Genomic DNA, 15250 nt, shown 5'->3' on the forward strand with positions numbered 1-15250 from the left:
TTTCTTCACTGCTGCCTACTTAAAGCAAGGGTTATTTTTAAAATAAGCATTTGGGAAGTGAAGCGCTGGTAAAAAAGACAGTATCTGAGAATGAGAGAATCCAGATACCATCTTAAAATATAAGGGTGAGAGAACTCTGGCCAGGGATAAAGTACACCTTCAGAAAGACTAACAAGAATGATTCTGCCAGGTGTTTCTAAAATCTAAGCAAAAGGGCTTTAGTCTAAAAATCATGGGGGGTAAAAACTGCTGGTGTACATCCACCAAGCATTAAGAGTAAGTTGAAGGAAGAACAGCATCTGAAATACCCAGAAATTCCAAGTGACAAAAATTCATAAAAGAAGCTAACAGAAAATCCTATAGCTTTGAATGTCTAAAGCCCAATGCCTAAAGCTTAACCAAGCAAGAAATCTAGAGATTTTAACAGAGGGATGAAATCTGTGACTATAACATGGCTCTAAATGGATGTATCTCATTCAAAAGAAACACGATACGTAAAAGGAGGGGTAGCATTGTATATTCAGAGAGCATACTGATTCAGGGAAATTCAGCAAACACAGAGGGAAAGATGTGGAGACTATCTGAATAAAAATCAATGGAAAGAGGAAAAAACTAATTTTTTTTTTCAGAGTATCCAGATCACCTGAACAGAAAAAAGAAACAGATGAAAAATGTTGAGGCAACAGATCACAAGACTGTCACAAAGGTATGACATAGTGGAGACAGGACACTTCAAATCATCCAGACATCTGTTCAAAATCTCTTTCTCTGTCAAAAGCAGAGAAGCCAGCAGCTTCTTGATTTGTCTTGATTTGTCTTAATGATTAACTCATCCTTCCAAAAAAGGGAACAAAAAAACACAGAGAAACCAACAAGTATAAATTCTAGACAATTCATATTCTCTTAAGTGGGGAGAACTAATTGCTAAAGTGAAAAAGATGGTGGGAACCTTGAGGCAAAATGATCATTCCAGTCCTAGAGTTTGTGATAAAAAGAAAAGAAAACCACAGTTCTGACATGCACCCTCGTTGGGAAAGCCAAGAAAAAACAAACAGCTTCTACAGATTAACAATCTACAAGGAAAGTCAGCTCAAGAGGGATGGGAGACTCTCAAGAGCTAAATTTTGAAGACAAAAAGGAAAATATTCTTAAAAAAAGGAAAAATAGGAGTTATCAGAAGGTGCCAATGTAGATAACATGGAGAATTCACTAACTACTTTTGATTTTTAAATTACAGGTATACAAAAGTACCTTGATAGGCTACTTTTGACCAATATTCAAAGAAGGTTATTTTCAACTAGTTTTAAAAGAATTCTGCTTCAAGATTTCATGCTAGCAATACAAATTTTTAAAAAAAAAGAATTTACCTAATTACTTTGGAAAACAACACCATTTCAAACTGAACACAAAAATCTTGGGTTGTGCTATTTAAAATTAATATCAATGATTGTATATACCCTGACTTCAACTTAAAACTAAGCCTGTCCAACATGTTGATCATCATTTTAAAGACTTTTCAGAGGTCAAGCTACTACCACTAAAGTATTTATGCTTCTCTACAAAACTTACCATATTAGTAAAGAAACCAGCAAAGAATTTCATCAAAAGGTTCAAGAACAGGAAGAAGACTCGATTTAAATACATTAAACCTGAAATTCAATTAGCACAAACCTCTGAGTTTTTCACCAACACTGCCATTCCAAGGGCTTTCTTTCAGCAAAGTTGCAGAACGTGAATAGATATCTGTGGCATGAGGTAATAAGAGTTGAAGATGCTTGTGAAGCAATGCCACACTGCTTGAATTCTATAAAGAAGAAAAGTTGCTTGAATTACCATGATTCTGAAAGATCTAAGTCACAAAAATATAGCTCTCAAAACTGCAAATACTGAAGTCCTGAGAACACTTATTTGTCACAATCTTCTCAAATACCTCGCTAACACTGTTGATGTGGCAATATGCTAGCAGTTGCTTCTGCAGCGAACAAAGCAATTCATGAAGATGAGCAGGTTGGCTATTCTCAGATGATGATGTCCCAAGTAAAAATTTATCACTATTTTTTTCTAGTTCTCCAAATGCTTGATCCTGAAAGACACAAATAAAGCTGCGTGTGAAAATTAATTAAATTAACAAAAGCCATTAATAAAGTCAGTTTTAAAAAGGCTTGTACGTATGAAAAGTGGCTGAGCAAGGGAAGTTGTGGGTAGACAGACTAAGTACAATAATAAAAGAATGACATGAATTATAAACAATGGAGTTGAAACGATCAGAAAACACTGAAAGGATTCAAATGTATGATCAATGAAATGTTGTTGGTCATCTGTTTTTTTTAACTCACTGAAAAATGACAGTTACCCCTAAATGGAAACTGGCTAAAATACCAGTTTAAAATAGGGGAGGAAAAAAAACAGTGATTTTGTCATTAATATCTAAACAAATTCTAGAATGTATTATTTAAATGATTTGAAAAAGGTTCAGTAAGAATAAGTCATATCAAAACAATTTTATCACTTTTTTTACAGGGTTACCAGAAAAAGAGATCAGAGAAATATTGTACACACAAAATGCCTAGATTTAATCAAGAATTTTGCAACTCATAATATTTTGTGTAAAAAAAACAGAAAAATGTGAGTTGATCTCTACTTGGATTATGGCAAATGTGATCTAGTTTAACAGTAACATCTCTACTACCAGGAATATTGTTGGGGGTAGGGCGGAAGTGAAAGCAATATGTAAAGTCTTAAGAATAAATCTTCCACGCTCATTAGCTGTACCCATTCCTTTTCACTATATGAGATTTTATTTGTTTTAATATTTCGAAAAATCTGAAGGAAAAAATCCACAGGTTAAAATATCTTTGCCAAAAAGACAAAAAATGGTATTATTTTATAGTAAGCAAACTGAAAACAACTTACTGTATAAAATCCTAAATTTCTTAGTAAGGTCTTCATTAAAATTTCAGCTAAATGAGTATCTGGATGACAACTCTGAGAGCTATACGGTTGATCTGACAGGTTTCCATAGGAGATACATATGGAAGAAACATCAGTAGAATCAGAAGGTGAACTATAACCAAGTAGGGAGGCTACATGGGTATGATCTTGTAAACTTGTCAAAATTATATCCAACTGCATTCTCTAAGGAAAAATGGAATAAAAAAAAGTTAAATCAATGAAATAGGAACAACATTTGTTAATCATACTAAAAAGGGAACTAAAATAGTCAACGTAGAAACTACACAAAAAACATAGTACTTTCAATGAAGTTTTCCGGGCTATGTCTAGATTCCTCCTTTCTTCTTCTTCACAGGCTTGACCCTACATCACTTAGCTGCCCTTCAATTCCTTGCCTCTATCAGTCATGCTTTTTCAAACTTCTGCTCTCAGTTGTTCCCACTATTTGCCTTCTTTGTTGCCGAATACTCCCTGAAGGAAAATCAGGCAGTTATGTATACTGGGTTCACTCCAATTTCATACCTAATATCTCAGGGAGGCCTTTACTGCTGGATGGGAAACCTTATATTCTTCTGTGATGCACAGAGGCTCAAAGCCTCTCTTTATTACCCTCCATCTCTCCTACTTTCCCTAGTCTCTAATGAGGAGATCATCTTCTTTCCAAAGCTAACCTTTCCACTTGTGCTCTCAAAACTGTGATCCTCCTCATCTCCTCAGAGAATTCCCACCTTCATCATTCTTTCTACTTCATCTTCAATTTCTCCACTTCTACTGACCCCTTCCCTAACACCTACAAACATTCTCAAATCTTCCTCATACTTAAAAAAAATCCTTCACTTGACTTTGTAATTGCTCCCCCAAGTCAGTGAATAAACAATAAGCAGCTATGTGCCAATCTGTGTTAAATGCTGGGGATACAAAGAAAGGCAAAAGACAGTCCCTCCTTTCAAGTACAATGAAGGAGACAAGGGACAATGATGTATAAGCAAATTATGATCAAAATAAATTGAAAATAATCAACAAGAGGGATGGCACTGGAATTAAGGAAGTCAAGAGGTAGAGATGAAGAAGGAGAGAACTGTAAGCATGAGGGAGAGGCAGTAAAAATGCCCAGAGTGAGAGTGTCTTGTTTGAGGAAAAGCAAGAAGGCTAGTGTTACTGGACAGAAGAGTTGGGGGAGAAGATGTAAGAAGATGGTATGGAAAGGGAGGGAAGAGCACAAGTTATGAAGGACTTTAAGGACTTCCGTGAATGCCAAACAGAATTTTATGTCTGATCCTGGAGGTAAGAGAGAGTCACTGGAGTTTACTGAGTAAGGGAGCCCTATGCTTCACAAAAATCACTTTGATAAATGAGTAGAAGATGGACTGGAGTGGGAAAAGAATTGTGGCAAGGAGAACAACTGCCAGGATATTGTTAAAAGTTCAGTGGGGAATTAAGAGACCCTGCACCAGCGGCAGTATTAAGGAAAAGAAGAGGGCATTGTGAGAGATAGTAAAATTGACATACCTTGTCAGCGGGTGAGAATGAGGAAATCAAAAATGATATCTAGGTTGTAACCCTAGGTGACTGGGAAGATGGCAGTAGCCTTCAAGACTAACAGGGAAGTTGGAACAGGGGAAGATTTTGAGGAAAGATATTAAATTCAGTTTTGCACCTGCTGAGTTTAAGATATCCAGCTGGAGATGTCCAGTACAAAGTTGAAGATGCAAAGCTGGAAGTCAGCAGAAAAGTTAAAGATGGCTAATTAGATTTGAAAATCATCAACACAAAGATGGTAATTGAATCCTTTGAAGGTCATGAGATCACCAAGTGAAATATTATAGAGGGAGAAGAGGGGCCCAAGACAGAGGTCTACGGGGTACCCACAGTTATGTGGATGCAAAACCAAGAAAGGAAACCAAGCAATGGTCAAATAGGTAAGAGGAGAGCCAGAAGCCATGAAAACCTAGAAAGAAAAGAGCATCAAAGAGAAGCAGTTGACTGACCATGTCAAAAGCTAGAGAGAAGTCAACAAGGATAAGAATTGAAAAAAGGGCCATTAGATTTGGCAATTAAGACAGCCCTAGCAATTTCAGAGAGGGAAATTTTGATTGAATGATGAGGACACCAGACTGTAAAGAGTCTTGAGAGTGAGAGAAAAGAAAAAAACATCTTTGCTTATTGCAGAAAGGCTCCCAAAGTAGTTTACGCCCAGAAAGGAAGAGAGATATGGGAAGAAGGGATGAATGGAACAAACAAGTAAGGGTTTCTGGAAGATGGGGAAATATAGATATGTTTGTAAGCAGTAGGGAATCAGGCAATTAGGGGAAGGAAACTTAAACTAAGTGCCTTGTGATTATTATCTCAGCTAGTAGGTAAAGAGAGAAGCAGATAAGTGAAAGAATGGGGATAACAGAGAGGGAAATCTGCTGGACATTCTAAATCTCTTCATGTCTTTCAGAACCAAACACATATGAAAAAAAAATGACCTACCTGTTCTATTTTCTCACCTTCCACTCCTTTTCAATACCTTGCAATCTGGCTTCTGACCCCACTACTTACATGAAATTTCTCTCTCCAAAATTACCAATCAGGTTAATTGATAGATCACTGGACCATTTTCTCCTGGTATTGTTATCTCACTTGACTTCTGGGATACTGTTCTTTCTTGGTTTTCCTTCTGTTTCTATAACCAAACCTTCCTTATCCCACCCATTAAGAGTGTATTCCACTCCAAGGCTACACCCTCAGTTTCTTTCTCTGTATCACACTTTCCTTGTGTTATCTCATGGGTTCAACTATTATTTCTATGCTGATGACTTCCAAATCGATACATCTAGCCATATGCGTTTTCCTAAATTCCTCCACTCCCAGATGACGACCAACTGCGTTCTGGACATCATTTAGATATCCCACAGACATTTCAAACCCATATCCAAAACAGAACTCATATATTCTCCCAAAATTATCACTCCTCCAAACTTCCCTATTTCTGTTGCACCACTACCCTTCTAATCATCCATGTTCAGAACCTCAGAGTCATTTGTGACTCTCTTTTAACTTTTATTTCTAACCAATTAAATCTTACCAATTTTTGTTTATTTTTATCAATTACACATCATCTCTCACACCTTCTCAAAGACACAGCCTGTATCCTAGTTGAGGCTCTCATCACCTCTCATCTGAAACATTTTAAAACCCTCTTAATTGGTGTCTCTTTTTAAGAGGAAACAGTTCTTCTTTATTCTCCTAGGGTACAGGAACACAAAACCAAAAGCTTCCCCTCTAAAATTTCATCAAATTGGAACTATATCTATTAGAGTCTTTAGCTTAATAAAGAGAACTCTTTCCTATTAAACTAAAAAATTAATGATCAAAGATAAAGTAGGTTCTCCAACATGATAAAAATACTTATGTTCCCTTTTTTTAAGGTCCATGACAAGTAAAATGTTCCAATGGACCTATAACCACACGACGAGGGTTCTTCCTCCAATACAGTACAGACTGCACTGTCGCCATTCATACCTTCGCATCTTGTCTGTTTTTCTCTCTAATAATGGCCACCCCACGTACTAGAGGGTGTTCCTTTTATTATGAACACGTCTCTTATTATTACAGGATATTAGTGCAACATTTGAGCTACACTTGTATGAACTACTGCAAAATAAAGTGAGAGGAATCAAGAGCATTTATACAACCACAACATTTTAAAGACAAGACTTTGGAACTCTTAGCACCATAATGACCAACCATGATTCCAGAGGACTCATAATGAATAACACTATCTAACTCCAAAGACACAATGAAATCAGAGTGCAGAAGTACAGGCTGAGGTGTATAGACATATGGAGATATACACACATATATATGTATACAGATGGGGGCTAGTGGTAGAATTTTCCAGAGGACTCATAATGAATAACACTATCTAACTCCAAAGACACAATGAAATCAGAGTGCAGAAGTACAGGCTGAGGTGTATAGACATATGGAGATATACACACATATATATGTATACAGATGGGGGCTAGTGGTAGAATTTTTTACTTCTCTATACATATTTGTAATAAGTTTTCTTTTTTTGCTTTCTCAAAGGAGGGGGTGAAAGTAGAGAGGTGAGAAGGGGAAAATCTGAAACTGAAAATAAAATAAAATTGAGTTTTAAAAAATGTTTTAAGAACATCAATTCTCAAAAGAAAAATGACAAAAGTTGGAGGGGATGTGGTAAATAGGATACAAATGCACTGCCGGTGGAGCTGTGAACTGCTACAATCATTCTGGAGAACAAGTGGATACTATTTCCAAAGGACTATAAAACTGCATACCCACTGATCTAGAAAGGCCACTATTAGGGCTATACCCCAAAGAGATCAACAAAAAAAAGGACCCATATATACAAAAATATTTACAGCATCTCTTTCTGTGATGGCAAAGAACTGGAAACTGAGGGGAAGCTTATCAGTTGGGGAATGGCTGAACAAGCTATGGTCTAGGAAAGTGATGGAATACTATTGTGCCTTAAGAAATGATGAAGGGGGCGCTTTGAGAGAAACCCGAGAAAACTGACATGGCCTGACGCAAAGTGAAGGGAGCAAAACCAGGAAAACAATTGATGCAGTAAGAGCAACTTTATAAAGATACTCCAACCACAATTCCAGGAGACTGATAATGAAAAATGCTATCCAACTTCCAGGAGAGAAGAGATGAGCTCAGTGCAGAGGGAAGGGCATTTTCCTTCGGTTTCTTTTTTTTTCAGAGCACAGATAATGTGAAAACACATTCTGAATGACTTCATATATGTTCTGATGGTTGTTGTATTGCTTCCCTTCTCAATGGACAAAGGAGGGAGTAAAAAGAGAGAGAAAACTTGGTACTGAAAATAAAAATTTTAATAAAAATAACAATAATGATAAAGCATGTCAATAATCTTAAGAGTCGTTTCCTTAAAAGTATACTGCCTCTTGGTCAACATAAAGGATCTGAATACCAAAGAGTTAAATTGCTATAGGTAGATGATCTAAAAACTGCATGATTCTTAGTAAATACTGTCCCCTTTTTCCTCCTAAAAAGGCAAAAGGGTGCCACAACAGATGAGGGTCATATTGTATTTTACTCTGTTCCACAGGTTGCCACGGTCAAAAACTTCATCCTCCAATGGCCAGTCTACTGCTGAAGAGTCTCTCTCTGATTCAGACAGCCAGTGTCTAGGGACCATACTTGAAGCCTTTCCAGCATGGCAGAAATACAAAGAACTAAAGAATTGATCCATGCCACAAAACCCAAAAGAACTTTTGTTGAGGACGGAAGAAATACAAAACAAAAAGTGGTAGGAATTTTAAAAAATACTACACCTGAGAAAAGTAAGTGACTTTAGATATACATTTATTTGATGTCTTAATCTGAAGGCTAATATGAGCACGCCATGTTCATATCAGTCTTACTCTCATTCTGAATGCTGTTAAATGGGAGAGTTACTGATAACACCAAGATACTTAGACACATGAAATACACTTAGTGTATAACTGAGTACTATTAAAAATGCTTAATTGACTACAAGATTAATGGGGGGAGAGAGTGAACAATACTATTTTCAGTTTAACTACTCAGAAAAGATAAAGGCTTTTCAAGTAAGTTTTAAAGCAAAAAAAAATTTAAAGGATGAAAAATTCTTCAAAAATCTTACATATAGTGTTGATAACAGAAATAATTGGTTGACTTTAATCAGTTCCTCTTGAAACTTTCAATGTGTTCTTCGAACTACCACTGAACAACTTACACATTAGCCAACATCTTACCTGTCCTTTAGACAAGCTTTCCCATCGATCAGGTCCTTGGGGTAAAAGAGAATGCAGTAATTCCATTCGTTCTCTCAAAGGGGGCAATAGCATAGTTGCTCCCACTGACAAAGTTTCAATTACCACCTAGCATTTAAAAAAAAAAAGAAGAATCTCATCAATTTGTCATTTTTTAAATGAATATCTGTATATAGTGAATTCAAGATTTAAGATATCTAAATCTGCTTTCCTATTACATTCAGCTTTGTATCATGAAAAGATAACTTCTCTGGACTTTAACTTCCTCATCTGGAAAATGAAGGAGGCAGATGAGATGATTTCTAAGGTTCTTCCAGCTCTGAAATTCTTATTCTAATTTTGAGGATAACTACAGTGGCATGTTAAAAATACTACAAGTTATTGGCTCCTCTGCTTAAAATATATGGTGCTATCATAATTCATAAGTAAGGAAGAAGAATTCACAATTCCTTCCCAAAGCTTGTTAAGACCAAATTCAATTCTAATCCAGTAAAATATAATGGAAAGTCAGGAAAAGTTACAGAAGAAGTTGGAAAAAGTCACCAGAAAGGTTGGCTTCTAGGAGGGGGCAAAGCATCAAAGAAGACAGACATAAGCAAAGCAGAAGGCATGTCTTAAGTGGAATTTGCAAGGGTAAGTCCCATACATACAGAATCTCTAGAAATCTCCAAGTATTATTAAATGTGTGTACGTGCATGTGTTCTTTTGGTATGAATATTCTATTTTTCACAATTACATGTAAAAATAAACAGGTTTTTTTAAAATTCTGAATTCCAAGTTCTCTCCCTCCCTCTCTCCCTCCCTCTCTCTCTCTCTCTTTGCCTCTCCCTGTGATGGTGTATGTATTCTTATAGCAACTAATCTTACCTCTTGTATTTCATCTGGGACAGAAGAATCCATTAGCCTAAAGAGCAAGTTGCGCAATGGTCCAGCTTGCCTCCCAAGAATACTAGTAGCTACTCCTCCAGCCAGGGCAAGAGCAAGATGATTGGACAGCAACTTCAGGCACAATTTGAGGAAACTGTGATGTTCCCTAAAGGTAAACAAACTGCTGTAAGTTTTCAATGCTTCCTTCTGGCTAATTTTTAATGTCTTTTTCCCTAGTAAAACTGTGCTAAAGGTATGAGTTCTAACTGCTATTCTTATAAAATTCAATGAAAAAAATTTCAATATTGTTAGTTATGGTTTTTAAGGTGTATCTTCTGTATAATTAGAAAAACAGAATTAAAGAAGATGTAAAACTAAAACTGATATGATGTGAAGTACCTTGATGAAGGAAAAGGAAGCGGGGGAATCTCACTGTTTATTTTATCACAATATCTCTCAAGAAAGGAACGTAGATGTGAGAAAGTACTCTCTTCAAGATCCACACAATAAGGTCGGTGCCATGCAACAACTTGCCTGGAAGATTAAAAAAGCATCCAAATCTATTTTAATATAAATTACAAAAACATGACTGCCAAACAATGATAAAAATCTGAAATATCTTGGTTTATAAAAGTTGAAGATTTATAGAGGAGTCTTTCTTGACTGTTGGGATGACAAAACATTAAAAGAGATTAGTAAATAATGGAAACCGTATCAAAAGAACTTCAAAAAGAGAAGAGGCAGCTACCTGCCCTTGCTATTTATTCACCTGAAAACACAAGGCTGGGTCAGATAATCTATTCAAATCACTTTTGGCTCTGTGTTTCTATGAGATTCAGATTAAATATTAGGAACAACTTTCTGATTGCAAAAATGGTGAAAATTTGTAAAGATACCAGATTTTCCTGTGAAGGTTTTTAAGAACCAGCAAAAGGCCTATAGCTCTTTAGGTGAAGATGTACTACTGTGACCCAAGACAGAAGCACTCTGCTACAAATGGCTCATAACTCAACCTACTTCAATGCTCAATTTTAAATACACCAACATTTCACAAATAATTTTTAAAATTACAATATAAAAATCCCTTCTAATATGTCAAAAATAAGTGCCATTTGCCTTCAAACTATACTAGGTACATTGTAAACTATAATTTTTATAATCACTTGGTACTGCATTTTAATATCTTTATAAAATGTATGGTGGACAAAAGATTGATGTACAATAATGAGGCAGAAAAAGAACTTCACACTGGGTTGCACTAAACCCAAAGAGTATTCCAAAAAGGGAGAACTCAAGGCAGCCAAGAAGATTTTTAATGACCTATTCTGAGAAAGTTGACTGCTTGTTGGCTGATCTTGGCATAATGTCTCCTACCTTTGAAGAAAATCCAAAATTCTTCATATAGCAAATAATTTAATATAAAGTGTAACCAATGTTATTTCAAGAAACCAGATAAAGCAAATGTACTTGGAAAAAACCCAGAAAAAGCACCAGAACCAAATAAATGTTTTTAAACAGATTCATTTTATCTTTATTATTACATAATATTACATATTATGTAACTTTTTCTATCAGTATTTTGAGGACAGAAATCCATAAATGAATGTTAAATTTACAAAATAAAATCTACAACATTTCTTGTTTCTGAAACTTGTGTATATAGATAAAACATAGGAGTCAATTACCACACTCTACATAAAACTTCCAAGAAGTTATATACACAAATGAAAACACCATTAGAAATGCTGAAAAAGTATTTCATATATAAAGAAATATGGTTTTTTTGCTAGTTAATTGTTAATTAACAAACATCAATAGTGTTCCAAAACAAGGAAACTCATTTACCTATCCCTGGGAAGAGCTGTCCATGCCAGACTATGTGACGTTCCAGCTGAAATCTGCTGAATTGCTACTCCATCTAAACCGCTAACTTTCTTTGGTTTGGTAATGGGACCTGTGGAATTTCCTTGACCACACTGTCCCATAGAATTATTACCCCAGGCATAAACTTCATTATCTAAAGAAAAATAAATTACAAAGGAAAAAGACACATACTGAGTTAACATTTTACAAACAATAAACATTATATGTACCAAAATGTGTTGATTATTTTACCATGAGAAAGGGCCAAACAGTGACTGTCTCCAATTGAAATATCAACTATTCTTGTAGCTGCCAGCTCTTCAATAAGTTTTGGTCTCAAAGCTGTAGCTTCTGAAGAACCACAACCTAGACAAGCTCCACAACCCCATGCGTAGACCTAAAATGCAAATAAAAACCTTAAAGCAAATAATTCTGTTGCAAGTTTAAAAATATGTATTAAAATACTAAGATATTTTAATGCCACTTAGAATCGTATGAAATGGTAATAAAATATAAACATCAAGTAGTGAATTAAGTCTACAAAAAAATTTAAGGGTTAAAATTAAATGCTTATTACTTTATGTGCAAAGTATAACGTGATATACAAGACAACTCATTATAATGATACCAAGTATTTTTCTCATTCTTGTTTAGGTTTTCTCTTTTACTGGATTTGGATCAAAACTGACATTTAGCATCACACTATCAGAACACTCATTTCAAGTCATTTGTACAGTGGCAATACAACAATTACAAAAAGCAACCAACAAATCTTTTAAAATATGCCATCATTTTAATACAAAAATCTTAGATTGATATCTGAATTTTTAAAACTGCCAATCAGATATTGCTGGATGGAGATCAATTTTAAGTGAAACATAACACTGAAATACTTATCTTGAACACAAAAAATATAACTATAATTAAACACTGGAAATATCAGCTATGATAAACTTCGGAAAAGCAAAATTCTCAAACTGACAATAAAAATTATATTCAAACTTTGTATTGGAATAAGCATCATATTAGTAAATCCAAAGTTCAAAGAATACTTTTAAATCAACCATTATACAAAAATTATCTTTTCAGACAGCAGTACTGGGGGTGACTGTCTACCTACATCTTCACTTCACATAGCACAAATTAACTCATTTGAGGTGGATCTCATTCTTGTAAATACACTCATCAGAGTGTATTATGGACTCTAGTCTATTTCAAAGACCGGCAGAAAAGGTATAATTCGGCTTTACAAGGTACACACTTACACATACAAGCACCAGCTTTTCCATAAGGATCTACCAATGAGTAAGCAAGAACTCCAAAACCAGCTCTTAAAAAAGAAGAGATTTTAATATGACAGTTCCTTCAGCCACTTGAGCTGATCCTTCTCCAGTCCCTGGGCACCAAGCAGCTTCAGAGAAGCAATGTAAAAGAGTAAAAGTAAAAAAGTTTTGAAAGCAATAAAATCCCTGGAGCATCCAAGAGTTGTAAAATCAAATTCAAAAAGGAAAACAGAATGGAAATCAGAGTTTCATATTTTCCATATCGCCTGAAACTTACTTAGATAATTGTTCCCCTAGTGAAACGCTTCGTCACAGCAGACATTCGATGAATATTTGATCAAATGAATAAAAGTATTAAATGATTAATTATACCTAAAAATGGACATTTACAATTGACATACCACAAAAAGAGCCATTCAAAAGCAAAGACTAAGCTAATTTCCCCCTCATTTTTGGCCTTCCAATATCTCTAAACAATAACAACAATAATTATGGTAGCTCGCACTCGTAGCACTTCAAGGTTTACAAAGTGCTTTACAATACTGTCTGATTTTATTCTTACAAAAACCCTCAGAGTTAAGCAGTTATTACTTAACTCTTACTGTCCCCAGTTTAAAGATGAGGAAACTAAGACTGTTCAGGGTCACACAGCTTTGCTGTCGTTAAGTCATTTCAGTTTTATCTGACTCTCTGTAACCCCTTTTGGGTTTTTCTTGACAAAGACAGTGAATGGTTTGCCATTTTCTTCTCCAGCTCATTTTACAGATGAGGAAACTGAGGCAAACAGGGTTAAGTCCCAGATTACACAGCTAGTAAGATGAGTCTTCCTGATTCCAAGCCCACTGCTCTATTCACTGTGCTGCCCAGCTAACATGACACTGAAGGTGAACTCAGGTCTTCCTGACTCCAAGTCCTGACCTTAATCCATTGTAACAGCAGAAAATATCAAAAGATTTGCTTCTGTCAGCTGTTGAGTCACCTGCTTAAAATAACATTAAACAAAATTCCAATGTAACAAAGAATACAGAAAGTATACTAGAATTTATTATGATGGCCTTTTATTTAAAAGTGAGACATACAGGTGAAGAAAGAGTCTTAAACAGAATCAGATTTCCTAATATTATCTTCTCTTTTCACATGAAACAAAAGAGAAGACATTTTATTAGAAAGTCTGACAACTGTGATTTTAAAAGTCTGAAATTTAATTTCGGAGGTGATAGGATAGATAGACAGAAAGAAAGAGCTTATGATTTTCTTCCTTTGAAACTACTATTTTAGTCATGTAAATACGCATTTTCTTTGACCTACCTGTCCTGTCGAGGTCAAGGCAAGTGAAGACTGGCTGCCAGCACAGACTTTTCGAATAAACATTCCTTGTAAAGCTTCTATAACTTTAGGTTTGTACACTCTATTTGTATCACCATGACCAAGTTTGCCTATAAAAACACACAATTGAAAGAAATCAGCTTCTAAGTTACCTGTGCTGGTTCTCTAAGTTCTCTCACCACTAGTAATAAATACTACTACCTTTTCTAAAAGCTTCTTCACAATCTGGTTTCAGCCTACCTTTTCAGGCTTACTGCACATTTCTCTCCTTCCAAAATTCTATATTGGAAACGAAATGGACTTCTTTCTTAGTCCTCCTTAATCTTAATATCTTCTCCAGGAGACCATCTCCAATTTATCCTATCCATATCTGATTTATACATACTGTCTGCTTATTGTCTCCCCCGTTAGAGAGGGAGGGAATCAGAGGATAGTACCCCCTGCACTTATTTCACAGTGTCTGGATCATTGTAGAAAGTTAATAAATGCTCACTGACTGACTTGCCATTCCTTATAAATGACATTTCCATCTTCCTTGGCATATCCCATCCTCTAAGCCTAGAATGCACTCCCTCTGTATCTCTACCTCATGGAATCTCTGGCTTTCTTCAAGGCTTATCTTATGTGCCATCTTCTACAGGAAGCTTATTCTTAAAGTTGTTATCCTCCAGAAGTTACTTTCTATTTTACATGTATTTTGTATTTAATCTAAATACATGTTTTCTTAAAGCAGAACATAACCTACTCATAGCCTCTGATGCTTACTATCTGTATGACCTTGGGCAAGTCACCTTACAATTATAGGTCTCAGTTTCCTCATCTATAAAATAAAAGGTATGAACTAGACAGCTTCTGACATCTTTTCCAGCTCTGTATCAAAGACTTTATGAAATCCTATGAAAACAGAGGCCATTTTGGTTTTTGTATTTGTATCCCCAGAGGCTAGAACAGTGCCTGGCATACAATAGACACTTAATAAATGTTTCATGAATGAATAACTGAATTTGATTTCTTTCTATTCTTTCTTTTCCTTATCTACCTTAAAAGACCCAGTTACAAACTGAAGATTGTAACCTATGTTATGCCTTATGTTGTTACTAGTAAACAGTCAACTATCAACTTTTCATAGCTTGGTTTGCTGAAAATGTGATGAATCAACTCTAC

At 35.4% G+C, this 15250-nt stretch overlaps 1 protein-coding gene across 11 annotated transcripts in view; it reads right to left on the minus strand.

The window, feature by feature from the left end:
* Positions 1 to 15250, minus strand: part of HERC1 (HECT and RLD domain containing E3 ubiquitin protein ligase family member 1) — a 195637-nt gene that overhangs the window by 134676 nt on the left and 45711 nt on the right. For all 11 annotated transcript variants that reach the window (XM_072613461.1, XM_072613495.1, XM_072613513.1 and 8 more), the window contains exons 8-16: positions 14069 to 14196; positions 11730 to 11874; positions 11460 to 11631; positions 10014 to 10148; positions 9615 to 9780; positions 8730 to 8855; positions 2914 to 3135; positions 1931 to 2083; positions 1672 to 1804 (exon numbers count right to left, since the gene is read on the minus strand). In XM_072613461.1, the coding sequence (XP_072469562.1) occupies positions 1672 to 1804; positions 1931 to 2083; positions 2914 to 3135; positions 8730 to 8855; positions 9615 to 9780; positions 10014 to 10148; positions 11460 to 11631; positions 11730 to 11874; positions 14069 to 14196 (1380 nt within the window). The remainder of the gene's footprint in view (positions 1 to 1671; positions 1805 to 1930; positions 2084 to 2913; positions 3136 to 8729; positions 8856 to 9614; positions 9781 to 10013; positions 10149 to 11459; positions 11632 to 11729; positions 11875 to 14068; positions 14197 to 15250) is intronic.

This window comes from Notamacropus eugenii, chromosome 1, assembly GCF_028372415.1.
Source record: "Notamacropus eugenii isolate mMacEug1 chromosome 1, mMacEug1.pri_v2, whole genome shotgun sequence".
Classification (NCBI taxonomy): Eukaryota; Metazoa; Chordata; class Mammalia; order Diprotodontia; family Macropodidae; genus Notamacropus; species Notamacropus eugenii.